This window comes from Alnus glutinosa, chromosome 7 (assembly GCF_958979055.1).
Source record: "Alnus glutinosa chromosome 7, dhAlnGlut1.1, whole genome shotgun sequence".
Classification (NCBI taxonomy): domain Eukaryota; kingdom Viridiplantae; phylum Streptophyta; class Magnoliopsida; order Fagales; family Betulaceae; genus Alnus; species Alnus glutinosa.
The window spans coordinates 6,451,812-6,479,344 of record NC_084892.1 but is presented as its reverse complement, the minus strand read 5'-3'; the positions used below and the strand labels follow the sequence as shown (position 1 = coordinate 6,479,344).

Sequence of the window (27,533 nt, the reverse complement as noted above, 5' to 3'; positions counted from 1 at the left end):
AAAAGACCAATTTAGTAATTTTATTTATTTATTTTTATTTTTTTAATCATGAATAGTTTTGCCATTTTTATGTAAAATAGGGACATTCAAATCCCAATGGTAGTGTAGGGACGTTGCAATAATTGAAAAATGGGGAATAACATTGTTAATTGTTCAGTAATTAGATAGGGTAAATATATACTCGTCTTATTTTAATAAAAAAGGGAGTAGGGTTATTCCAAAAGGCGAGGACATTGACGTCCATTCGAAAAGATAAGAAGGCACCTTACGTCCGTTAACCCATAGGATTATCTCTCCAAAAATGGAAAAAGGTTTAAGCGGAAGAAAGAAAACGACGTTTGGCCTTACCCTTATTTTTAAATATTTAAAAACTGTTCCGTCACTTTTTATTCCGAAATAAGGAAAAAAAGATCTCTCAGTAGCTCTATCCAATACTACCCCACTGTTGTCATTCTGAATCATCAGAGACAAATCGATTTTCGCCTCTGCAACAGAGAGAGAATTCCAGGTTTCAGTTCAGTTCTCCTTTTTCTACTATATATATATATACACGCATCAAATATATGTTCATACGTGTCTGTGTGTGTGCGTATGTATTTCCTGCTATTGATTTAAGAGTTTTCAACCTCAATTTTTTATAAATTCTGCCGTTTTTTGTCTGTTTGTGTTTGTGTTTGTGTTTTTTTTTTTTTTTTTTTTTGGATTTTTCAGTTTTGGCTAGCTTCCTAAATTCAAGCATGGTCGAATGTATGTATGCATGCATGCGTTTTTGTATATGTGAATGTGTATATATATATATGACTGATGAGGATGGTGACCATGGTTTTCGATTTCTTGGCCTTGTTTTGGATTGATCTAATTTGGGTTACTTTCGGTGAGATTCATGTTTAGTACGAACTTTTCTTCCCTTTTTTTTCTTTTTTTTTTAAAAAAATTTTTTATTTTAAAAAAAAAAAAATTTAAAAAGAAAAGAAAAGTGAACCTCAAGTTTCCTTCTAGTGAAATGGAGCTCACATGTTCGAATCCTCTCCCCTCTCCTTGGGCGTAATCTTAGTTATGCAAAAAGAAAGTTTTTAATCCAGTATTATTGCACTCTTAAGCGTTTGTTTTCTGTCTCCTTTTCTTAACTCTCAACTCTCAAGTGCCATGACACTTCAGCATAGAAACTCCAGGCGTTATGCTCCTTTCCTTTTTCTTTTTTTTTTAAAAAAAAAATTAAAAAAAATTAAAAAAAAATTATTATTATTATTGATATTTCCCAGTATTGCATTAACTTTATGTTACTCTTTCTTTGTAAAATATATATATATATTATTTTAGTAATGCTACTTTATACGTTGTGAAATTCACTGACGTGACATATTTTAAGTGACTTTTCATATTGGCCATGAAAAAAAAAAAAAACAAACCATTTAGCTCATGTTACGTCGGCCGACGTGAAATATGTATAATAAGTAGGTGTTTCATTTTTTCTATGATTTGTCTCGAAAAAGTAAGTTTACGGGAGGGATGAAATTTAATCATAATATTATGATACTTTATATGATTGAATGTGCATAATCTTGTTAAAGTATTAATTAAATAAGTAAATTTACCAAATTTATCTACTTAAACTTTTAAGATAAGTGGTAATTTAACATGATATTGAAGCAAAAGTCTTGAGTTTGAACCTCACTTTATAGTTTACCTCCCATACTTAAGTTTTTGGAATAAGTCTCGATCATATTTCATCAACTATATATGTGCATGTGGATGTATGACTAGTCTACGAGTTTGTTATTTAATCATTTATAGTTTTTACATTTTGGAATGTAGGTAATTCCTACGTGCTTATAATTCTAATAAAATAGCCATGAACTGAGTTTGGAATTCTTTTTTTTTTACACTGACAAGCAGCATATCAGGGGATCGATCATATATTTCTGGAGTGAGGTAGGAAGCATGTATCAAAAACAGGATGGCACAAAGCATCAACACACAGTCAGCTCCCAACCTTGGTGGCGTGGTATTGGGCATGATCCCATATCTACAGATGTCTTACGGGAAACCACCACGAGTTTGTCACCATCCAACAATTCAAGTGACAGTTTAGAAACCGAAACCCGAAAATTCCTAGTCAAGGATGGGCTGGATGAGGGGAATGATGTCAACAAAAAATTAGAAATCTCTTTGGTGTCACAATCAGGTAAACTAATCAGGGTACATTATTGTATGAGACACGTTAATGGCACAATGATAATTAATGGCCTTGTTTGGAATCTCCTCGCATCACTTTCCTCCCTCCTCCACTCCTGACACATTCAGCTTTTGGTAGAAAAAGTTGACTTGCCCATCAGCTATAATAGGCAACTCAACTGGGGAAGAAGCTTCACTCATGCATTTTGCCCAATATAACCCTTCACCTAATCATCATTTCCACTGTTGTATATAGGGGTAAAATGGAGAAAAAAAATGGCCTGAGTAAAACATGTTTTTTTTACCCATTCTACCCTTGGCAGGAAAAAAAATTGTGCAGTGTAAACGGTTGTGTACAGGGGTAAAACAGGAAGTAAAAAAAAGCCTATCCTATCTTGAAAAAGTGGGCTGATTTTTGTAAGCCTCTTCCAAAGACCTGTCCTGTCAGAGTGCACATAGGAAAACGGGGGGAAGGGGGAAGGGGAAGGAGATATCAAACCGGGCCAATATATTGCTTTGAAGTTTAGAGAAACGAAGCAACATTATATTTCTAATCTTGTTTACAATAGCTTGTTCCTTAAGTTTTTTTTTTTTTTTACTAATTTTTTAAATAATCACATGAAAAGTGAAATTTAGTAATGCATCATGCATAACTTCTGTGTGGAACTTATTATGCTAGAAAATGATCTAGAGAGAACATGAGCATCATCTAGTTGAGATTTCCAAGATCTGAGATTAGTTATCCAATTTTTTCCCATCCTTTATTTTAAAGGATATGCTGCGGTGATAATTCAGATATGAAGGATCACTGTTTATCCTAGCTTTATCCTCTATTTTATTCATTTCTCTCGCCTTTAACCTAATAAAAATATCTTCTTTGGATTATGCACAACTTCTTTTGATGTGTATTATTGTTTTAATTAATTCTTGTGCAATAAAAGTTGTAAAAGGAAATACATGCATCTGATGGTATAATTGAATGCACTGCAAAAGGAAGAATGCTGAGAAAGGCAAGTCAAAATTCACTAATATGCTGGCATGTCAGGTTTGACTGAAACCTTGAAATATTTACCCAAACAGTTGTGATATCTTATTCATTTGGGTCTCAACAGCTATATTCAGTGTAGAACTTATTTATTGCTCATATAATCTTATTCTTTTTCGGACTCTATTTTATTATGGTTATTGTTTTTCATTGTTTTGTTTTGTGCTCTGTTTGGTGCCTGCATTAGTCCTTTAAATGATTTCCTCTTTGTGTTTGCATTGTTGGTTGAATTTGTCGCCAAACTTAAGATATATTTATTATTATTATTATTATTTACGAATTGAGTTCTTCGTGGATCAATTACATAGGTGGGTGCATTTTGTTTTACCTCAACTTAACTCAATTAAGCTTTAATCCAAACTGATTGAGATGAGTTATATGAAGCCTTTAACACAACTTGGCCTTATCTGGGATCATGTCCCCAGTTTTGTCTCTAACAATCACGTATTTGCTTGTAACTTCTATATATCCATATTAATTAATTCTTAGCCCCTGTTTTTCCATTTTTGCTCTTTCCATTTTTACCCATACATGATTGTATGTAGTTTTCCTTTGATGTGCAGATGGAAAATCTGGACAAGAGCAGCAGCATGCCGCATTCTTTACGCCTCAAACAATGGGTGAATACCTCACTCCACCTACCCAGCTAGGACTTCTTGGCCACTCAATTGTAAATTCCCTCCCTTCCTCTCTCTCTCTCTCTTTCTCTCTCTCTCTCTCTCTCTCTCTCTCATGAGTGTATTTCTTACCCAATTGCTTATCTGGTTGTATACATGAGTAGTTTCTTGATCTGAAGTTATGATCTTCCTTTCTCAAAGATACTAAGAATATATTCTTGTGGTGTGTTTTAGCAGTTTGTTAACTAAGTAGAGTCTTTTTTATTTAATGGCAGGCATGTGCATCATATCAATATTCTGATCCATATTATGGGGGAGTAATGCCTGCTTATGGACCTCAGGCTTTGGTATGCAACCTGTTGTGTCTTCTGCATGTTTAAATTGATATGACTATGCTTGCTTGGTTTAATATGTATACGGTTGCTCAATTGATTAACGCCTATTGCTTTTAAATAATTAATGTAAATAGCCTTTTTCCTTGGGACTTGTATTGTGTTACATTTTTTTTTCCCTTTTGCACTTCCTTCATATATGCACCAACACTTGTATAGTTGGGACACCAGTACATGCACCAGATATAAGCTAAATGCACAAGTTAATCTTTGGGAAAAATACTCTAGAGGTCTCTGGAGTTTAACTTTTTATCAAATTAATCACCCCCTAGCTAGGGTTTAAAGATTATTAAATCACTCCTTAAGATATGCTCCGTTGTCAAATCTTGCCTTTCTTATTCATTCTGGTAGCATTTATTTACGGTGAACAGTGATTGATTAAATCACTCCTAAAAATTTGCTGCCCCCACCAACATCTTGGAGAATGCTTGAGGGAGTCAAGCAGCATATAGGTGTGGTTACCAAGAGTTTCTTGCTAAAGTTTTTCGGTAGCTCTTCACTCTAGGTCTGTGAGGATTAAAGTATAACTGTTTAAGATCTTTGCTCGCTGACAATTTCTTTCTTCTTCTTTTTTTTTTTTTTTTTCAAAATGTAATTGTTAACCAATATTCATGGGACTTTAATATTATATGTTTTGACTGGATGCCATTTGATCAACCAATCCAAAAGAAATAAATTAATAAAAAAAAAAAAAACGGTTCTCCAGGCTGTATACTTATTTTGGATTTTAATAAATTATCGTAATTATGTATACAGTAAACAGATTATGTTAATTAAATAGATGCATTATGGCCTGAAATGTGATAACAAGAGATTGACTTAGGCACATTCTCATTGGCTTGGAGTGCTTCCCGCTAGAATGGCCTTGCCCCTTGAGATGGCAGAGGAACCTGTTTATGTGAATGCCAAGCAGTACCATGGAATTCTGAGGCGAAGACAGTCACGTGCTAAGGCTGAGCTGGAAAGGAAACTAATAAAGTTAAGGAAGGTAAATCTGCTGTATGTGCTCATGCAGATCTTGGATTGTCATATACAGTACATGACATCATCATTTTGGTTTCTTATTAATATGTTTTTCTTGTAGTTTCTCTTCATAATTGATCTTAAGATAGTAGGGCCATGAATGGAGATATGCAATATAGAAAAGTTTCATATCTAACTCAACGGTTTCACTTCTTAACTGTTCTTGTGAAAATGTAAGTAGCAGTTGGTTGCATTTCTTATATACATATATATTTTTCTTGGGGTGGGATGGGGGGGCATTTGCTTTTTTGCATGGTAGAACTTCTTTTCAGCTAGCCATATTTTAGAATAAATGAGAGAGAGATCTGATAGCTTTAGTATTGAACAAAATAATGAAAAGGTTCCTCAATTTTTCATTTTAGAACTACATGGTTTGGTAGACAAGAAAGAATCGAACATTCTCAGTGGTGACTGATGATATTCAGTTTTTAAAATGACATTTAGTACAACATAAGATAGAAGAAAGTAAGAAACCTTATGTTTCTTCTTTTATTCATCGACATGAGAAACAAGAATAGTTGTTTAGAAGTAAATAAATTATTAGAGGTCATGCATGATGCTTTTCAAGCTTAGAATGGTCTCTCGGAGCCTTGAGTATTACATGCCACATAACACAGACTACTTGATATAGCCTAGTGTCGGTACACTTTGGAGTTGTAAGAGTAGATATAAGTTGATCTTATATCTCACAGATGTTATTGTTTTTGAATCCGTAGGATAAAACTTTTCTGTGGTTGAGCAGAGAGTGGCATTAAAACATAGAAATGATTATGAAATGCTTGGGGAAGTACTTGAGAAAACCTTTTTGTTAGTGGATAGTAATTATGTGGTTGACTAAACCATAATTGCAAAGTACAATATTCCATGATCTGCCTATAAGAATTCAACACCCCTTCTTCATTACATTCCTTGACTTTGGTTTCAATTAACCCACAAAAAGATAACCGTTGCTCTGGATGAATTTCTTAACTTCCCTCTGTTTTATCGGGTCATTGAGACCCCTCACATTCCAGCAACCAAAAAGAATAATGAAAAACAAAAGAGGAAAGGAACAGTTAACTCAAGAGAGGTCTGTCTCCACCTTCTCCATTTACTTTAACATTTTATCAATTGTAATGTTAACAACACTTCAATATTATTTATTGTCAACAACCGGATTTTTGTTCAGTTTGTAGACTGGCTGCAAGTACCTTGTTATAGTGCTTAAATTTCTGTTGGGTTTTCAAGTTTGTGATGGCAACAAAGATGGTTCAAAGTACCTTCATTATTTGAATGCTGGATGAATAAGTTGGTCAATTTGCTTGAATGTGATAAAAGTTGTTTATGTAATCTTGCCACGCTTTACATTTTTCAAGTGGTGTTTTGTTCATTTTGTGGAGGACAGTAGCCAGGGGTACGGAACTAGCATTTAGATTTTTTTTTTTTTTTTTGGTAATTACCTTTTCCCCATCAACTACCAGCTATTGTCAACATGTCCCCATGAACTGACACTTCGACTAAAAAAAAGCATCAAACTACCATATTTACATTGGCTCCTTCCGGCAGGGAATCCCGTTAACATGGATGGAATATGTCATTTTCGACCGTTAATTTTGGTTTAAAGACCAAAATGCCCTCTATAGTAATTAATAAAAAATAATAAAATTAATATTTAAAAAAAAAAAACCCTAAGGGGGGTGGCGCGCGAACCACCCCCAGAGGTGGCAGCCACCTCTGGGGTGGCTTGCCGGCCACCCCTTTTCCTTTTCCTTTTTTTTTTTTTTTTTTGTTTAAGATGAGGGTATTTAGGTCATTTTTGAAATTGAGTTGGGGCATTTAAGTCTTTACATGAATTAGATTGACGGAAGGGGCTAAAATATGTAAAGATGGTATTTTGATGCTCTTTTTTTGTCGAAGTGTCAGTTCATAGGAGCATGTTGACAATGGCCGGTAGGTAGTCGAAGAGGAAAAAGGTAATTACCCCTTCTTTTTTTTGGGTGGGGGGGGGGGGGGGGGGGGGGGGGGTGTTGACAATAGCTGATATGCTTGTGTTAGTTAGAGTGAAAAAAGGTTAAAAAGATGATGTATCTAAGAAAATGTGGACAATATTGTTACTGGTCATTAGTTTCATTTACTTAGTTTAAGATCGAATTGTTTGATAAATTTGAAAGGAGCAAGTTTCTTTTATGCATTTAAGACAAAGAATAATCCACTTATTTTCTATAAGTACGTTTTTTCGTGTAACTAAGGGGTTGTTTGTCAAGGAACAATACATTACAGTACTGTTCATGTACTTTCTTTTTCTTTTTCTTTTTTCATTTTTTTATATATTTCACTACTAATCAACATCAAAACATTCTCCATTTTTTCACTTTTTTGTATCACATCAATAATTTTTTATTACTATTCAAATAAAAAAATTCACTGCAATACAAAACTTTTTCACTTTTTTATACAAATTCTTTTTATTTTATATCACATCATCACTTTTTACTAATTTCAAAAATTAACAACCCACTACTCTGTTCTGTTCTGTAATGTCACTTGCCAAACAAGCCCTAAAATTCCTCAAGGATGACCTAATAGCTTTTCTTTAATTGAAGATATTGAAGCCAAATTTTAGTATTAAAAAACTTTTTGAACTTTGCCAACATGTCCATCACTCTCTTAGATCAATCCACCGTCCATCTAATTTCTCCACGTTAACTTTTCAATTGACGGATAAAAGAAGGGAGAACTCAGAAGAGTCAGAAGACAGGATGTGATGTAAAGAGCAGGCAAAGAGTGGTACTATCTCCCCTCATTAGAAATTATTTGAAGAAGGTACAGCTAATGTTAGAAGTTGGTAATGATACATTAAAATGAGAAGCCATCTTTGTTTCATGGATAAAAACATGGATAAGTCTGCATAAGATTTATAGGTGTTTTTAGGAAGTACTAATGACAATTTCTTAGTTGTTTAGAAGAATTTCTGATTTCTATCATAGAGGCATTTTCTGCCTGTTTTGGGTTATTTGCAGAATTAATTTGTGATAGATTAAAAATTGATAAAATCTATGAGGAATCTGTATTTTATTTTGTATTTGGACAATTTATGTTGTGCGGTAGGAAATGTCATGAAAACACTTATTTGTTTGGTACTTCACCTCATTTTTGGGTTTGATAACCCCTCATTTTGTTTTGCTTATTGAAGACAACTGAAATTTTGCATACTAAAAACAATTGAACTAACTCTACTTGAGCTAGGAGAATACCACAGGTTGACATTGGCAAAATTCACAAGCGCCATTGCAAAATATTTTTGGGAGACTGGTACCAGAATTCAATGCCTTATAGTTTGTTATCTCCAGTTAAAGATTTTGCAGACTTTTCAGTTCTGAGAGTTCATAATATGTTCAAGAATGTGTTTGCAGTATTTTGGACTCTAGTTTTGCTTATGAGGTGTATTTCTTCTGTTCTCATGTTATACAGCCCTATCTTCATGAGTCTCGGCACTTGCATGCAATGAGGAGGGCAAGAGGTTCTGGTGGCCGTTTCCTGAACACGAAGAAGCTTGACAGTAACGACATTGGACCTGACAAAGGCACCATCAGTCCCGGTGGAACTGTTTCGACGCATCCCTTCAATTCATTGCACTCTGAACGGTCCAACTTTTCTGGGAGTGTGCATTCATCCTCTGGTCATGATCATATGGAAGTTACAGGAATTCATGTGCAGGAAATGCACCGACCACAGACATACTCCAATGCCATTGGCAACGACGGCTGGTACAGAAGAAGGTGATATAGGTCAGGGCAGCATCATCAAAGACTTACTGTGAATGGGGCTCAGAGAGCCCTGACCATCAAATGAACCATCTCTATAATGAGTTATGGCAAGAAAGCCCGTTTTAGCTTTGAGGGTGTTCTATAATCTATACCCTCAGAATTCAAAGTGATATTCATCTCTCTAGCCGTCAAGCGAGTTCCTCATATCATTTTGGTATGAGCCATCTTTCTATAATTTCACTCTGCTGTTCCTCATTGGTCTACAGGCAAAGCTGAAGACTTTATTACCCTAATGGCTAGGAGATAAGATTCTCCACCACCGAAATATATAACTTTTCACCACCTTGTTTATGTGGTAAGGTGGTCTCCCACTAGCTTTAAAGTTTTTTTTTATTTTTAAAAAATAAAATAAGGTGGGTGACCATTTTGCCACATAAATAAGGTGGTGAAAAGTTGTATATTTAGGTGGTGGAGAATCTATATCTTATAGGATAGTTGTGATTTTTTTTTTTTTCAAAGAACTTATGATTTTCTGCTATATAAGATAGTTGTGTTTTTAGTTGTGTGAAAAGTTGATAGGAAATAATATCTCAATGGCTAGAGAGGGGTAAAACCCTGCTTGGCTTGGCTTGTATTAATTGTGTAATTGGGATGGGGATGGTAAAGGCGGCAAATCATTCTTGTTTTCCGCTGTTATATAGTGTGCCATGGCATTTATATATCCTTGCTTTTCTCCCATGTACAAAGAAAGTGGTTACAATAGGCATTTTGTTTGAATGAGTAATGAGAGTATTTTTGTGGCTTATCACCACCTTTGTTTCATCTTAGCATGGTTTGTGGTTTCCTCCAAATTGGAACTACACTGACATGTGTTCAAAATGTATGTGATTAAATTCTCATGTGCATTTTCTAATGGAGCATGTAATCTAATGCTCCGTTTGTTTCGACATAAAATGGTTTCCGTTGTAAAATATTTTTGACGAAATCATTTTCAGAAAAAATAATTTTTTCGAAAATATTTTCCAACGTTTGGCTCGCTCGAAAAAATTACGAAAGGCGAAAATGCAACTGGTGCTAGAATCCGGCAAGTCCGATTGCCGTTGCCGGATTCCAGCGAGCATGTTTGGCCGGATCCGTCCAGATCCGGTCGGATTTCGGCCGAAATTTGGTCCGCCGGCAACCGGCGACGATGGCTGGATGTTGTCGGATTTCGGCGCCGCCTGGATTTTGACGACCGACCATTGCTGGATTCTGACAATCAAATATCAAACGTGCGTGCAAAAATAAAGAGTTTAATTTCGGAAAACGATTTACGGTATTTAAAATCGTAAATCGTTTTTCAAAAATTAAAGAAGCTTTTATGGTTAAATCGAAACTGATTTTTGTTGACCATTATTTTCGCTCCTACTAAACAAAGTAAAATACCGAAATCATTTTTAAAAAATCATTTTACGTTGAAACAAACAGAGCATAAATCAGTTTGAAAGAAAACTTCTATATCAATCATTCAGTTATTGCTCTAGATACAAATACAAGAAAGGTTACAAAGGGAGGTGCTTGTGGGAGAGCATGAAGATGAATTTGGTCTCAAAAAAAGCTGTTAAACATTGAGCTCTTCAAAATTTATTTAAAATGAACTCTATAAATATACTTTAATTGATTTACCTCCCTACCTTTCAAAACTACTAAACATCAATTTTTTTAAAATTTTTTTTTCTATTTTAACTAAATATTCTCTACTTTAACTAACCAGAATCTCATGCCTTGTTTGCTAGCTCCCATCTTTTCCATCCGTAGCCCTCTTGCTTAGATTTCTCTACTGGTTTTTGTTTTAGACTTTGTCTTTGAAGAGTATGAAAGCATGAATTTTAATTTAGCATAAAGGCTTCGTTTTTTTGGGCGTAAAATAATTTATGAAATTTAAAAATGTAAATCATTTTTCGAAACACAATAAACTTTTTTGATCAAACTGAAAATATTTTCGGTTTGACTATTATTTTTCGATCGCACCAAATATTGAAAAATACGGAAAACATTTTTTCAAAAAATTTGGTACTGCTCTCGAGGTCCATACCAAAACAAACGTAAGCTGTATTATCTTTATTTGAATACCTCGGCCTCTCAGCTCGTTTTAAGCCCAAGGGGTCGGCGTATTACCAAATATGAGGAATATAAAAGGATTTCTGTAGTAATATTTTACACCGAAACAAAAACAGAGTATGAGTGAAGAGTTTGTTAAATGGCATGTTTGGTGAGTTTTGTTAAAATTTTGGGATAAATAATTTTTTTACTTCTATGGTTTAACGACTTTATTTTTTGCATCCTATGGTTCATTTCGTATTGTAGATGGTACCTCGATTATGGCTAAAGATAGAGATGATACATCCATCCAACTTCCATCCAAAAATTGACGGAAGTCCACGTCACGTGCCTTAAAAAACCGACACGTGTCGATATGCATAATTAAAAAAAATTAAAAAATAAAATTAAAAAAAATAAAGAAATAAAGAGGGGTGGCCGGAGCCACACTCATGACCGGTTTGGGGTGGCCGAACCACCCCCACGGCCTTTGGGGGTGACCGAAACCACCCCAAGGCCTTGGGGTGGCTCTGAATATTTTCGGTTTGATTATTATTTTTGTCGAAATCTGGCCAATACCGCCAAATTCCAGAATACTAGCTAGATTCCGGCCAATGGCTGGATTCTGACAACATTAGTTGGGATTTGGAAAGAAACCATCGCTGGAATCCAGGCACATTGCTAGATTCTTGCGACATTGACAAGAATCCGGAGACCTTTGGTAACTAATTCGAGCTAATGGTCGGCCGTGACACATTCCCACAAACGTGTGTTCAAGAATGAAAAGTTTACATTCAGAAAATGATTTACGGTTTTTAAACCCGTAAATCATTTTTTAAAAAATAAAGAGGTTATTTTGGTCAAACTAAAATTGATTTCTATTCACCACCATTCTTGAAAATATAAAAAATATAAAAATATATTTTTTAAAAATATTTTACGCCCAAACAAACGAAGTTTTGCATAACAGATGGATCGTATGGATGTTGATGGGTAGAGTTTAAAACTTAATAAGCTTTCTGTTTGGTTCAGCTGGCTTGGCTCTATGCCTCTTATGTAAAACGCAAGTAGAATAAATATTAACTTTGGCTCTGCTACTTAAGTTTCGAATAAAAATGTGCTAAATTTTTTAAACTAGAAGCAATCCTACCAATTTTTTAATTGGATCAAAATAAAAATATTAATAAATAATTTGAATAAAAAAAATATTCTTAAAAATATAAAAAATAGCTTTTACTGTTATATTATATTAGAATACTTTTTTAAATCACAAAGACGAAAAAGAAAACTCTTTAAAAATATTAACAAAAAAAAACTGACAATTTCGATTTTTAAAAAAAAAATATTTAAGGACATAATTACAATTTACAACTTCTTAAATATTAAGCACTTGCCAAGATCCATGTTGAGGAGCTCGGACTCCTCAGAATCCACCACATAGACGGTTGTTTGTTGTTTCCGTTATTTTTGGGCTGGGCTGTTAGAGGGATGACCGGTTGAGATTGAACGGGCTTTTTTTTTTGTCTTAATGCATATAGCACAAATTGCACCACTATTTTCCTATCACGTTTTTTTTTTTTTTTTTTTCTTTTTTCTATAATCAGTGGCAGAACCAAAATATTGATTCACGGGGAGTAAGATTAAAAGAGCTTTTTTTTAAAAAAAAAAATATTATTACAAATATTAAAAAATATAACTAACAAAATTCATAAATAATTTAATTAACTATAGTTTAAATGTAATTTATATTTTCACGCCTAAGCTGTAACCATAAAAAAACACAAATTAGTTCTCAAATCATGTGTTTTTTTTTTAAAAAAAAAAAAAGAAAAAGAAAAAAGAAAAAAGAAAAAAGAGCTGAAAGAGAAGAAAAAAAAGAGTCAATAGGCAGCTTAGGAAAATACAGTTGAAAAAGGCAAATTTACGTCTCAGTGCCTCACGAACCCACATTACTCTCATGCTAAAAATTAAAATCCAAGCCTAGTAAGTTTGTCCTTCTCGACCACTTTAATGAAACGGAAAGTTTAAGAACAACAATTAAACACTAAAGCTCAAACGCACCATTTGGATCTTATTTTTCGTAAATCTTATTTTTTAACCTAACCTTCTTATAGCTGTCTCCAAGGGATAATTTAGTTGGCTGGAAATCACGCATTATGAAGCAGAGGTCACTAGTTCGAATCCCCCCTCCCCCTCTTGTGTGGACATGTCAAAAAAAAAAAACATTCTTATAGCTCTGAAACTAAAACAATAAAAGGTTGCAAATTGAAACAGTGAAACATCGTTTGCTTCTTGTCCCCGCTGGTAATGCCTATGCCCTTTATGGTTGATTTAGAGTGGACGACTAGGGTATCTAAGAAAATTTTTTGTGAGTTGAGAGGGGGTATTTGCCCTCTCTCAACCCCCCCTAGCTCCGCCCCCTGTCTATCACTATATATAGTGTATAACAAAATGGGAAAGAGCTCAATCTCAAAATAAGCATTATTTTAGTGAAGAACTTTTTCTTTGTGAATTTCTTAAGCTCATTATTTTCTCTAACTAATAAAGACTTAAGCATCTGCTCGACATTTCGACTTCTCTTCATATTCTCTTGATTCAGGATTTGGTGTGTGACCAATTGATTCTTTGGTATCCAAATCAGAACTTTGTCCTTTTGGTAATATATATATATATATATATATATATATATATATATATATATATATATATATATATACTTCGTCCTTTTGGTAATATATATATATATATATATATATATATATATATATATATATATATATATATGAAATGCATTAGAACCCGGTGTAATTAATTAGTTGCAGTGGGTGGCATGGAGTAGCATGGGAGTAGGACAGCCTCCCAGAATTAATGGGGTAGGTAGAGTTAATTAAGGGCATAAGTCCGACATTTCCATGTGCTTTAGTGATTAATAGAATATATAAAAATAGATTTGGAGTGACTATTATTAATTAATTTTTATTTTTTTTTTGAAAAGATTTTGAGTGATTATTGGGATATCTTGATTGTTCTTTTGGAAAATTGAATTGGAATTTTCAAAGGCAAAATGGGCCAGTTAGTGCGTCCTGGGCTTTTGTCATCTCTAGAAAATGTTTTAGTATAGGCATTGTGCTTTTGGTACTTTAATTGTTTGAATGCTAATGTCTGGAATCACATAATTTAACAACAGGTAGAATCATAGTTGTTAATTAAATATGTACCGTATTTATACGTTGAAAAATAAAGCATGAACGTATACAGTAAGTGATAATCTTTCGTCTAATTATTCATTTCATGTTTCCTTTCTGTTAAAATTCAAATATAAAATGTAAAATAAGAAAACTGGAAATAAATAGAGATAGCTATTTGGAGTGGTTTGGTTGGGCCTCATAGGTCAATGTTAAGGGTGATAATTAGCGTTTTTGTGTCGAGACATAATATAAGACAGTATAAGTCAACTCTAACTCGATCAATTTAATTAAACGAGTCAGATCCTTCAACTCTAATATACTAATTTTATATTAAATTCATGTCTAATATGCAAATCGTACCAAAAAGTATCTGCCCTAATTTAGGTCCGGAGTTGGAAATGCCCAATATAGCTGCATTGTGTTTATATTGTAATTGAATTGTTTAATATTGTACAGTTGGATAACATATGTGATATGTGTATTGTATTGTGATGTGAACTTAATGACGGGCCCTATTTATGCAAAACACGGCCCATACACCAAATGCCTGTTGAAGTTGACGTGCCGAAAATACCTTTCAAGCTTTCCAATTTCAGGGCCACTAAGGGCTGTTTGGAGAACCTACAAACAATGGGGTTCTTGTGCCTTTACCTCGAAGTTTTTTTTTTTTTTTTTTTTTTTTTTTTTTTTTAAATTTTATTATTATTATTATTTTAAAGAAATGATCTTAGATTTCATAATCAATTAGAAGAAACTTGCTCTGCAAGTACACATTTTTCTCGAAGTTAAAACTCTATTTCTTCAAGACAAAATATTACATATATTCCATTTTTTTTTCCCTTTTTTAATTTTGAAAAAAAAAAAAATCAACAATAAGCTATACAAAGGAAACATTAAGAACATTGTTGCAAGAAGGGTAATAATCTTCACAGGGTTCCTGAATTCAGATTTTAGAGAATTCGGGTAAGGAATGAGAGAGTATGTGCAGGTTCCAGGATGCCCAAACAAGTATTTAGGCTACTCAAGATACGAGATCCAACTGTTCAAACATTTCAAGACCCACACTCTCATGTCTAGCGTAACTTCTTTAGAATTGAGATATAGAATTTCAAAAAATCCAGTTCCTTTACACTTCTAAAGGATCACTTAGAGCTATTACTTTTTTACTAACTTCTTTAGAATTGTGATATGGAATTTCAAGAAATTCAGTCTTTATACACTTTTAAAGGATCACTTAGAGCTGTTACTTTTTTATATGAGCTGTAAATTCGACACAAACTCAATATAAAATTAACAAGTAAGAGTTTATGGGTAAAACCAATTTAATTAAATGATCATTAGAGATAAGATTAACTTACATTATTTTATACATATATCCTGACATGGCTCAAATTGAATACACAAATATCAGCCGCCACTAGGACGACCGAGCGCCAGTAGGCCCCTATAAGGCGGCAGTGGTGAAAGCATATTGTCTTGAGCATGTGAATGGCATTAAATCAAAGCAGGCCTAGCATGTGAGGTGAACGGGTGTAGGGGATGCTGAAAGGACCATGCTATCTCCCACTTGCTCCCTCAGGCTTCAATCTGGGTCCCCTCTCCAAAGGAAATTCCAACTTGCCTAAATGCTATTCCCACTGTTATAGCTAAGCTTCAGCCTTTTTACACCCTCCACATAAACTGCCCCGGCACATGCCACTGATGCCACCATGTTTTTGGCTGTTTTCCATGTGACGTGGGAAAACATCGGCCATAGACCAGACAAGACCAGACCAGCAAAGTATTAGGTTTAAAGCTGTCAAAAAGACCGCGTGCCAGCGCCACCCACAAGCCTGCATCACAGTCGACTCCTGTTCAGGCCCTACCAACCTATGGCATGCCAGTTTGAAAGGGTCTAACCTGGTGGGCTCACAACTGAAAACTGCATTAACGGCCATCGATATACTATGCCATTGTTCAGTAACATCATCAACCAAACAAGAAAAAAGCTATTCTATATATTATCTTTAAGAAAAATCCTATAATTAGGGGTGACATGATCAATTGTTAGGTATAATCTCTCTTCTAAATCTAGCTACACATGACATGATGCATGATATTATACTTTGGCCCACCCAACCTTCTTGTGTAGCTTTTTTAGGTTATGGGGTCGGATCACTTCCTTTTCCTTTTCAAGGAGTGTTAAAAAGTTTTATCGGATGATGATTTAACATGACTAATAAATTTGACATGAAATTAATAAATTAAAGTTAAGACACTTGACGAATTCCTTGACACGACACAAATACGACATGTAAACACGAATCAATACCCTTAAATTAATATTGAAATTAAGATATTAATGAGTTCGAATCTTAAAGCTTTATCTTTTGAGATATTAAGCTGATGGTGCAAGGAACAAAAATAAGAAAAAAAATGTTCTTTGAAGATGGATGATTCTGGCTGGACCCATCGAGCAAATTGTATTGCAGAATTTTATTGTTCCATGAATATATATATATATATATATACATTGATTGTGTAGTGGGACGAGATATTGATTATGATAATGTTAACTTTTTGGTCACGGTGCCACTGCCACCACAAGTCGGCAAATCCTCTCATTTGTCGATTCTGCCCATTCAAAATCCGATCCTCTCTAATTTTATTAACTTTTTTTTTTCAACCTTTAGTCATGTCTTTTCACATTCATTTCTGGTTCCTTTCGTTTTCATGTTTGCGTATGCTCTTCAGTCTTCATGTAGTCTTGATTCATTTTATCTTCTCTTTCATATGTTCATTTTTATAACCAAAGGAACTTTTTTTTTATTTTTATTTCTACAAATTCCGTACTCATGATGAATCTGATCTCAGATCTTGTCCTTGTTCAAAGAAAAAGATACAGTCAAATCATAAGATCATTGATCCTTGTAAACTATATCAATAAAGGAAAAGATCCCTAACTAACAATTCAATTTTACAATAATTATGTCATGCTCATGGCACTTATTTGATACGGTCATTATCAATTATTTTCTGAATTTTTTTAAATTTAAACCAATAATTATAGATGATTTTAATTCTTTAATATTACTAATATTGACGTGTTTTAAATAAGTATGATAAATTGGTATAATAAATAATATTATTCGTTTCAAAAATAAAATGTGTTGTAAGTGCATTATAATTTTTTCTATAAGTTGTTTACAAATTGTTGCAATTCATATAGTACTTGCCATATTTAATAATTAACGTGACAATCTATGTATTACTTATTTTCATAAAATATAAATTATTGCGATCACTTATAAAAAATAAAAAAAATTATAATACTCTAAATATTTTTTAAAATAATAAAAAAAATGAGTGTTGTAAATTAAATACAAGTCAAGTAGTAAATGCTTTTTTCTTTCTTTTTTTGTACGGACTAGAGAAAGAAGTCTTTATGAAGCTTGGGTAAGAAGGTGGTTGTTCTCCAATATAATTAGCAAATCCAACCAAATTTGCAACAAACCATAACCTATTTTTCAAAACTAGGATTTAGTCTTGAATTATAGAGTCATGGCAAGTGTGTGACATTGACCAATTTAATAATTTTCCGCTTAAACTTCAATATAATTTTCTACCGAGGATCTTTCCCCTCAAAATTATTAAGAAAAGATATGTTACACACCGTTTTGCATAAATAGACGGATGGTCGATTTGTAAAAAAGTAGACGGAGATTTGGGGTAAATAGACTGCATAATGATTGTTGGAAATAAAGATGTGGAACTATAGAAATTAATGAAAGCAAAATAAAAATACAAATAAAAATTGTATGGAAAATCACTAAACTCTTAGACAGAAAGACATATTAATTTGTCTCTTAGAGAAATATTGCCTCACACTTATACAATAAGTTTTGTAAAAGGGAATACAACAATTATGTCCTTATGATACAATACTGTCTGAATATAGTGTGCAGATTGTAAATTCTGAATACTATTATGAATAAGAAATTCTATAACAACAAAGAATAAGAAGAAGAAGAAGAAGAAGAAGAAGAGAAGGAAAAATATCACTAAAATATGTAGAAAAAATATATATTTTATAAATTATAAAAGCAGTTTATTACAGTTTCTATCTGTTGAGTTTCTGACAGTTGAAAAAATAATTAAATATTTAAAAATATGACTGTTAGAATAGCAGTTGTACACATCAGAAAAATATACACGTAAATAAGCGATACGCGCACATGGGTGCGACAAAAAGCATTGGGTGACAACTATCGTGTGTATTCAAAATTCAATCTAGTATAAGAGCAAGATAAATACTTATAAAGCACACAAAAAAACTCATAATTTTTTAATGTAAGATAAAGAGTAATTGAAAAAATAGAGAGAAAATTGGAATTTTCAAATTGGAGGAAAACTTAAATTTTAATGAAATAATTTTCAACAATGATTTGTAGTATTTTTCTATTAGAAAACAAAAAAAATATCTTTCACTCATTACCCTTGAATGGACGGATGGGTCTAAAAATCTAAAGTACCACTTATTAAACCAAATTCATTAAAACAGTATACCAAGCTTAAAAAAAAAAAAAAAAATGGAATTCTTTTTTTTTTTGGGGTGAATAAAAAAATAATAATAATGGAATTGCAACAAGATTGCTGTCATTTGGATTCACAAAAAAAAAAACCAAGAACGTCTGTAGAGTAAAATTGCTACATTATGAAAATGTAAATACTCAAATACTTTTTTCGTATGTTAAAGTCAAAAAAACCATAATAATAATAATAATAATAATAATTATTATGTAATGGATTTATTTCAACTAATCAAAGAGCCACCGACTGCACCAGACTATGGCAGCTAATCAGCATCTTTCTAGAAATTCTTACAGATGGACTATTTCCTCTTTGACTTTTTTGTTTCGTGGATGAATATAACATGTACTTCTTTTGAATTTAATGAAATCGGAGACAGCCATCATTGACCAACTCCCTATTAATTTCGTTTCTTTTACAGTTGAAAATCAATTTAATAGGAAGTAAGGAATATACTAGATGGAATAAAATACAATTTTTACAATTTTTTAGATAGTTCGGTGTGTAATTTTTTTTATTATATTTTACTATTTTTTATTATATTCAAAATTATGAATAAAAAATATATATATATTTTAAAATTATGTTTAAATAGTTTAGTGAACTGAGACAATTTTTTTTAAAAAAAAATAAAATTTTGATAAAACTTTAAATAAAATTTTAATTAAAAAAAAAAACTCAAAACATATTTTTAAAATATAATAAAAAAATAATTGTTACCTAAAAATGCACTTTCGAGATGTTTGTTAATATATATATATATTTTAAAAGTCATTTTGTCTCTAACATGGAAAGCACTTTCGAGAATAAGTTGGCGGCCATTATTATGTTATCGAGCTGGCTTCAATCTGCAAAGCACCGTCATTGCCGCACAAATCATTAATCATTTCTCATTGCTCATGTAGGAAACAGTAATTGTTCCGGTATTCTAAAACAAACAAAGAATGGGGGGAGAAAGGAACAGAGAGAGAAGGGAAGAAAAAAATTTCAAATAATGCCATGGTCTCACATAACATCTAGAGCTTTTCCACTTTTTCCCCTTTTAAAGTTAAATAAGAATAGATTGAAGAGAATTTTTGAAAATGAGACCCCCCCCAAGTTAGTATAGCCGCTGATGGTTAGTTCAGCTGGTTGAATCCATTCAAGCCATCTGAAAATGAGTCAATGGCATAAAAATCTAGCCCTCTTGTCCGTCCAGGTGCCCCCCCTTTCAGTGAGGACAAATCCATCACAATCCTGCTCACAAGCCCATAAATACATGTAAATAAATTGAAAACTGATTTCTAAGATATTTATCAAACAAAAAAATGAGTACTAAACTTACAAGTTCTTTGATGCTGGCTTTAGTTCTGGATTTCCGCAGTTAATGATGACTTTGTGATCAATTTTTGATATTGATAGGTCCATAGGAAGATCAATCCCTTTGGTTGCTGCATTGACATTTAAACAATTGAATTTCATTTTGATGCAATATCAAATCTACTAGAAAATAAGGGCACCCAAGTCACATAAAAGTGACGTATTTGAGGGACTTCTTACATGATTTAGGGCAAGCAGTGCCATTTCCATCAAGTCCCAAAAGTTTCTGCACCAAATGAGAGTTATTATGTCAGAATATGTCATCATTAAGAAGTGGAATTATTCACTACCCACAGAAAGAACAGAAAGAAAAGAAAAGAAAAAGAAAAAAGACATTTTTATTAAACATGGCATCCATAGAAGCTTTTTGGGCACACACCAAAGCATCAGATACTTACCTTAAGACTCTCATAACACTCCTCAAGATTATCATTATACAATATATGTTCAAAGATGCCTGATGATTTCCCTTGCTCAATCTCTGCCTGAGCATTTCGGAGCCGCTTTAAGACCTGTTCCTCTGTCTCAGTCCCCCTGTTCACAAGATTCAAGTTGGAACCAGGCTGCTAGAATTTGAGAATGAAAAAGATTTAAAAGGGGATCCCTAACTCACCTTGCGCGGAGACGCTTCTCAAGCTCCTCCATTGATGGAGGACAGACAAAGATGAATATAGCTTCAAGAGAGCTAGCCTTCACAGACCTTGCCCCTTGAACATCGATGTCAAGAATGCATCTCTACATTGAAACCAAACAAAAGCATTTCAAGTTTGCAGAGAGAAATTCATTTTAATTTTACTAGGGGGCAATGCTTGTTCGACAGTGCAATTTACAGGGTTCCTAGAATCATCCAATAAAAAAATAAAAAATTAGTGTAAACCCATGATAAAGCAAATCTAGAAGACATTTCTTATGGCTTCAACTAGAACAAGCCCTCTTAAAATAAATATTATATAACTAACAACATTTAACATCTCATATTGTTTCAAGAAAAAAGAAAAAAAAAAAAAGAGCAAAATCCTAGTCAAAGCTATTCCCACAATAAACAATAGATATACATGCATCAAGTAATTGGAAATTCAACAATTATCTAGTGCCACTTAGGCTCTTGCACGAGAATTGAATTGGAAAAGCACACATGCTTCACATATCCAACATTCTCTTTATATGAGATGATCATTTTTTCAAACACAAAAATATTCAGACATTTACCTTTCCTGCATCTGCTACCACTTCAACTGCTTCAACACTAGTTCCATAAAGATTTCCATGAACAGAAGCAAACTCGAGAAACTTTCCATCCTCTATATCTTTCTCCATAGCGCTTCTTTCAGCGAAATGGTAATGAACTCCATCCTTCTCCATGCCCCTTGGAGCCCGGGTTGTGTGGCTCACAGAGAATCCAAACATAGATGGAAATTCCTTCATGAGCATGGATATCAGTGTACCCTTACCTACTCCAGAAGGACCACTAATAACGACCGGCTTCTCAGCATAGCCCCTCACACCCTTACTCCAAGCAACAACCTCAGTCCCCAATATTTTTCGCTGTTCCCTAACATATTGGGTGTCCACCTACCAATATTTGAACAAATCAAACACTTCCAGATACAGAAATCATAAGGTAATTACTAAGATTTACAGCTTCCAGATTAGGGGGTGTTCAAATATCACAAAAAAAAAAAACTGAATGCTTCCATTTAAGTTTACATCATATTTAAAAACAACTTTATTTTGTCCTCCTGACATCATAAATGAGCTTATTTCAAATTTTTGGAAAAGAAAATCATTTTGGTGCTGCCTGTGTTATCTTGTACCATCTCAACTTCACCATATGATCTGGTTGTTCAAAGGCTATAAGAAAGCAAAATGAAGTGGCTTCAATCTTTTGGCTTCCAAATGGACTCCTACATAAATCTCTTAAGTTTGCAGAATACCAACCTCAAGAAACCAAATGCAATCATCAGGGGTAGAATCTCTCTTAATAATCAAAATTCGATCCTCATTTAAAAGCAATGTTGAATGCCCTTTACATGGCTTGGGTTTTGTTCCGAGGACAATAGGATTCGTCCTGAAAATTCGTCCAGAAATTAGTAACCAAACCTGAACGAAGCAACTCTAAGGCTAAAAACTATAAACTCACAATTCGCCTCTAGTTTGGTCAAAAATCTGAACTCCAATTGATAATGTCGATTCATCATCAGCTCCTCCAATCAGATACTGTCAAAAAGACACACAAACAATTTTCATTAGAAATATAATTCACCGGTGAATCACTAAAGCAGGAAGAGTAACACTATAGCAGATCATATCATAAATTGGATCATCATACTGCTTTATTTCCGATAACAGTGGCTGTTGCACTGCCCTTAGATTTTAAATCAAACCCATTTGGAAATCCCTCCTGCAGATCATCAACAATGAAAGCTGGGGCTTCACCCTAATGACCAGAAGAAAATACAGATCAAATTGCAAGAAAGCAATCTCTGTGATCCATATTCAAACATCATTGTTTGATAGCATTCCTTATGAAAGTTTACATATTTCCAGTCAATTTAGTCCAAAATGACAGCTGAAATATAATATTGAAAGCTCACCATGGACAAATTTATGCCTCCAACTCTGGATTCACCCTGATCAACATAATGGAAAGATATGAGAATACACCCATATTTTCTGGATCTAGCAGCATATGAAAAAAATTCTATCTTGATGGTGCACAAAAGGCAGAAACCCCATTGAAGCAATTAAACACTGGATATCCCAACAAAATAAAAGCCAAAATCCAAACTTGAACCGCGTAAAGACAAGAACAGACTCCAGAAATAAAGACCCAGATGCCCATTCAACGTTTCTAATGCAAGATACAAATATAAACGCCAAAAAAAACTACAAAATCCGAGACATGCCATTGAAATACACCCATGTTGTTTCTTTATGAAATCTTAAAATATAAAATATATATATACATATATATACATATATTTTTTTTAAAAAAAAAAAAATGAGAGAGAGAGAGAGAGCCAAAAACCAATCTAGCAAAAACATATGAATCAAACAATTGATTGCAGCTAAACGCAGGGAATAATGCATTGGGCTGGAAAGAAAACAGGAACTGGAATACAACAAACAGATTGAGACCCATTTACCTCTAAATAAGCAGCAATAACTCAGGCCAAAAATCAAAGCTTATTTCTTTGAGCTGATGATATTTATGATAAAGGATCAACAAAAGCCCAAAGTTTTATGTGGGGGTGTGTTCTTTTTCAACCTTAAGTTTCTCTACAGTTCCAAAAATCAAAGCAGAACAAACTTAGGAAGGAAAAAATCACGAGGCCGTAAGAGGAAGTTGCAAGAAAATTTGGGAGGCATTCTCATATTTGTAGGAGAGAAGTCCTAAATGAGAGAAAGAGAGTGAGAGGGGTGGCTCTTTGGTCGTATTCAATTCACGAAACAAGAAGACCGGCTTTCCCTTTCTTGTGAGGTGCTTATGAAGCTTCTTCCTTTCTATTTATTTATTTATATATTCTTTTTGTTTCTGCTTTTTCCTTTTTCTACGTTTTTCTCTTTATTCAATCTGAGCCTTTATTTATTTATTTATTTATTTATTTTCTTTTTAAGGTTTAACACAGTTTTGGTTCTTCTAAACCAAGAAGATTTTGGAGATTACATAGAAAACAAAAAGAAAAACCCCGCCAATGCTGCCAGCCTTAGGGCTATGCTTTATGAAAATTTAGATTCTAGTTGGGTGGTCGAATGACACGTGTGAGCATGCTTGATAGGGAGCTGACACGTATGTATATATATGATATAACGTACCATGACCCATACGAAGTTTTGTTTAGTCCCTAGCCCTTGCCTAGCCCAAAAGGGTAAAAGTGACAAAAGACAGGACAGAGGGTTTTTATGCCTTTCCCTTTTTGTAATTTTTTTTTTTCAAAATAAAAATATTAACAATCAATCAATCCTAAAAGAAAAAGAAAAAAAAATAGATATTTTTAAAAATAAATTTCACATTTTTGCCACTTCAAAATACTTTTTCAAACTAAATATAAATATTACTTCTCAAAACACATTAACCATTTTTATTTTTATTTTTCCTTCCTCCTCTTTTTGGACAAGTCAGCTTTATTAAAAGAAAACCAAAAAATACAAATAAACAGAAATAGGGTTGTACAATCAGGCGATTATTAATTATAACTAACTGCTATCCGTCTAACTGCATACGATTAACAAAAATCACTAACCACATCCGCATATCTTTTTATATAACAAATTCACTAAAACGGTGTCGTTTTGATATAAGGTTTTATCTTTAGTTTAAAGTTTCAACTAAAATACTAAAGCTTTAAAAAATAATAATAATAATAATTAAAAGGGTTCAAAATTGTTTCAAAATTGTTTAAAATATGCCTTAAAACATGTCCAAAGAAGGCTCATTATCTTATAAGCGGCTAGTAATATAGTTTTACCTCTAAAAACTGCGCGAATAGCCGTTAGTAATCGTGTATTTGGGCAGATGGATGCAATTACTTAAAAATAATAACCGTATCCACATTTGTAATGTGGCCCTAAACATAAGAGAGATTTTTTTTTTTCCTTTTAGCTAAAAAATTCCAGCTGTATGATTGACATGGCTTAGAAAGGAAATGTCTCTATTTTTTTGACTTTCTTTTTCTTTGTGCCTTGCCGTAGTCTTTAAGTTAGGTTTACAATCATGGGAGGGGACATAGAAGTTAGTAACCCATACCATGATCTGGAAAATGTTTGTACAAACTAGACTGCTTCTTTGGCTTCTTGTGATATAGTTCACAATCAACACTTTACACTTTCAAATAAAACAATGCAAACACAGACAACATTCTTTTGTAGAGAGCCAATCCCATGTTTAATTTGACCCATTCTTCTTTTATTAAAAAGTTGAAGTCGCTATAATAACACTGGAATTTTGTTTGTTAAATGTGTCGGTGCACACGGAATACAAGTTAAGGATGTTACGCGTTTACATTCTTAATTATTGATGTGACATTTTTAATTTTGCACACAAACCACGTATCTTAAGCCATACTCAATAACATAGGTGCATCATTCATCAGAATCTTTGGGCTACAACCTAGTCAGGCTTAGTTGCACAATTTCATATGGGCCTTGTTTGGCAAGAGAATTAAAAATTTTCTTTCCATTTTTCATTTATTCCAAAATCAATCAATTTCAAAACATTTTAATTTTATATCACATCTATAATTTTCAACTCTCACTACCAATTCCCCTTTCTTACCAAACAAGGCCAAGATATTTTAAAGGTTGGAACGTGGGTCGGGTCGGGACAATTTTCGCAGTGCCATGGAAGCTGCCCAAGTCGGCAGCATGCGTGTGCCATACTGTCAAAATAAGTGAGACCATGTGTACAAATTCAACATGTTTGAAATGCCAAATTTGAATATGACCTTCAGCTTAACCAGTCAAATTACGTGCTCCAAACGTATCTTGCAGTAGCAGGTGTTTTAGGATAATTTTTTATTTTTATTTTTTAATTTTTTTTAAGTTTAAAAAAGTGTTTTGATATGACATACTGAGTAGGGCTAGGGCTGTTAAAACGGGTTGACTTGACCCGTTTGACCCGATCCGTTTGATCCGCGAACACGTTAAGGGTCAACCCTGACACGACCTGTTTAGATAAAATGGTCAAATTCTTAAACTTTAACACAACCCTGTTAAATAACGGGTTGACCCGACCAGACCTGAAATATAAAATATTGAGTTGTTTTATTATTTACTTGTTTTGGTTCAACTTATAAGTTCGAAAACTTGAAAAAAAAAAAAAAAAAAAAAAAAAAAAAACTCCATTAATTTTTTTTAGTCTTTGCCTTTTTTGTTCAAGTTCTAGCTCAATAAAAGAAAAAGATTAGTTTTGTTTTTTGTGAGATTTTTTTTTAGTTTAGTTTTTACTCTTTAGACAGTGAGAGAAAGAGAGAGGTAATATGATTGTTTAAATTAAATTTTTAATGTTGAAAAAAAATGTTTAAGTATACGGGTCAAGCAGGTTGACCCGAAACGACCATTTTATTAAACGGGTCTAACGAGTCAATCCTTTTATGACCCAAACCCTTTTAAGCTTAACCCTAACCTTTTGACACGACTCGCGAACTCAACATAAAATTAAAAGGTTAAGGTTGATAAGCTTAATCCGTTTAATTAAATATGTCGAATTAAAGTTAATCTATATAATCTTATACTCATGTCTCGATTAAATCTAAACTTAAAATAGTCCAAATCTATAATTAAAATAAAAAATTAGGCATGAATGGACGAGCAACAACCTCCAACAACTTGTTTGAACATTGGCTAAAGTCAATTTTCCATCCAATTAATTTGATTTGACTCAAGCATTCAAAAATCATCACAATAATTTCTACTCAAGTGACCTTAATTTCAGTATAATATTAATCAACTCAAAGGCTCGCCAAAGCTAAATATGTTTATATATGTTTTAGCAGCTACCATAGTAAGTGATTTATAAATTATAGTTTTTCGACTTTAAACTAAATTATAGTGATTTGTAAATTATAATTTACATCAAAATTAGATTTTACCCTTTGTTTATGTTTCGGTTCCTCTCAAAAAGATATTTTGGTTCTGCCTTTTTGTGATATAAAAAATTATTTTATATTTTAAGAGGTTTGTTAATATATATATGTTTTAAGAAAAAGAAAAAAAAGACAAACGTCCAATAATTTGTCGGTGGGGAGCTTTTGGCAAAGAAATAGGGAGTTTTGTTAAGTTTATACAGTAGGTTAGGAAACTGTTTGGAGAGACTCGCCGGCATGACCAGATAATCGTTGTGAATTTTAAATCACTTTTCGGCAAAGTGAAGAAAATAGTCTGGTGATCGGTCAAGGTATAAGACTTGCTGACTTGGTCTTGTAGTCGGTTGCCTTTACCTTCCTTTTGTGAGGGTTTTTTTTTTTTTTTTTTTTTAAAAAAAAAATGATATGGGACTTAAATTATGTGTTAAATTTTAATTCTATCATTAAATTATCGATTATTTAAATTTAAATTACTCTCATTATATGAATTTCAATTTTAATGTGACAATTTTTATTTTTTTTTCTTTTCTAGATATGTCCCAGTAATATAGACATGAAATTTAGTATCCCAAAATTAGATGTCTAGGGACAAGTAAATTCAATATTTAAAGCATAGTAAAATAAATGAAAATATTTTGGTCTATTCATAGAAATAACTATTCAAATGGAATAACTATTCCCTTAAAAAAAAAAAAAATTACGTTTTTTTTTAAAAAAAAAATTATATTATTTTTTATTTTCTTTCAAACTTTTTTT

At 32.9% G+C, this 27,533-nt stretch overlaps 2 protein-coding genes across 5 annotated transcripts; one reads left to right on the top strand and one right to left on the bottom strand.

Moving 5' to 3' along the window:
• Positions 1 to 375: 375 nt before the first annotated feature.
• Positions 376 to 9,803, top strand: LOC133874258 (nuclear transcription factor Y subunit A-1-like). 4 transcript variants are annotated; one of them, XM_062312135.1, is made up of 6 exons: positions 376 to 508; positions 1,897 to 2,185; positions 3,784 to 3,890; positions 4,113 to 4,184; positions 5,053 to 5,217; positions 8,703 to 9,803. In XM_062312135.1, exons 2-6 carry the CDS (start codon positions 1,942 to 1,944, stop codon positions 9,012 to 9,014), a joined length of 900 nt encoding a protein of 299 aa, XP_062168119.1. In that variant the 5' UTR covers positions 376 to 508; positions 1,897 to 1,941; the 3' UTR covers positions 9,015 to 9,803. The 4 variants fall into 4 exon arrangements, with proteins under 4 accessions (XP_062168119.1, XP_062168122.1, XP_062168120.1 ...); XM_062312136.1 differs by having other exon boundaries at positions 401 to 514; XM_062312137.1 differs by having other exon boundaries at positions 441 to 508; positions 1,905 to 2,185.
• Positions 9,804 to 19,807: 10,004 nt separating this feature from the next.
• LOC133873993 (guanylate kinase 2) lies at positions 19,808 to 23,665 on the bottom strand. Its single transcript, XM_062311811.1, has 11 exons — positions 23,340 to 23,665; positions 22,788 to 22,823; positions 22,523 to 22,630; positions 22,334 to 22,410; positions 22,132 to 22,261; positions 21,403 to 21,765; positions 20,807 to 20,928; positions 20,592 to 20,727; positions 20,374 to 20,419; positions 20,159 to 20,264; positions 19,808 to 20,070 (listed from the first exon to the last, which is right to left on the bottom strand). The coding sequence occupies exons 2-11, from the start codon at positions 22,788 to 22,790 to the stop codon at positions 19,953 to 19,955; spliced, it is 1,209 nt and encodes a 402-aa protein (XP_062167795.1). The 5' UTR covers positions 22,791 to 22,823; positions 23,340 to 23,665; the 3' UTR covers positions 19,808 to 19,952.
• Positions 23,666 to 27,533: the final 3,868 nt, after the last annotated feature.

Coding starts and splice junctions, on each gene's coding strand:
- LOC133873993 (XM_062311811.1), bottom strand. Junction 21,766..22,131: donor ATTGCATTTGGTTTCTTGAG/GTTGGTATTCTG, acceptor AAATATTGGTAG/GTGGACACCCAATATGTTAG. Junction 20,728..20,806: donor GAGAAGCGTCTCCGCGCAAG/GTGAGTTAGGGA, acceptor TCTTGTGAACAG/GGGGACTGAGACAGAGGAAC.
- LOC133874258 (XM_062312135.1), top strand. CDS start 1,942: ATGTATCAAAAACAGGATGGCACAAAGCATCAACACACAGTCAGCTCC. Junction 2,186..3,783: donor CTCTTTGGTGTCACAATCAG/GTAAACTAATCA, acceptor TTTGATGTGCAG/ATGGAAAATCTGGACAAGAG. Junction 4,185..5,052: donor CTTATGGACCTCAGGCTTTG/GTATGCAACCTG, acceptor AGATTGACTTAG/GCACATTCTCATTGGCTTGG.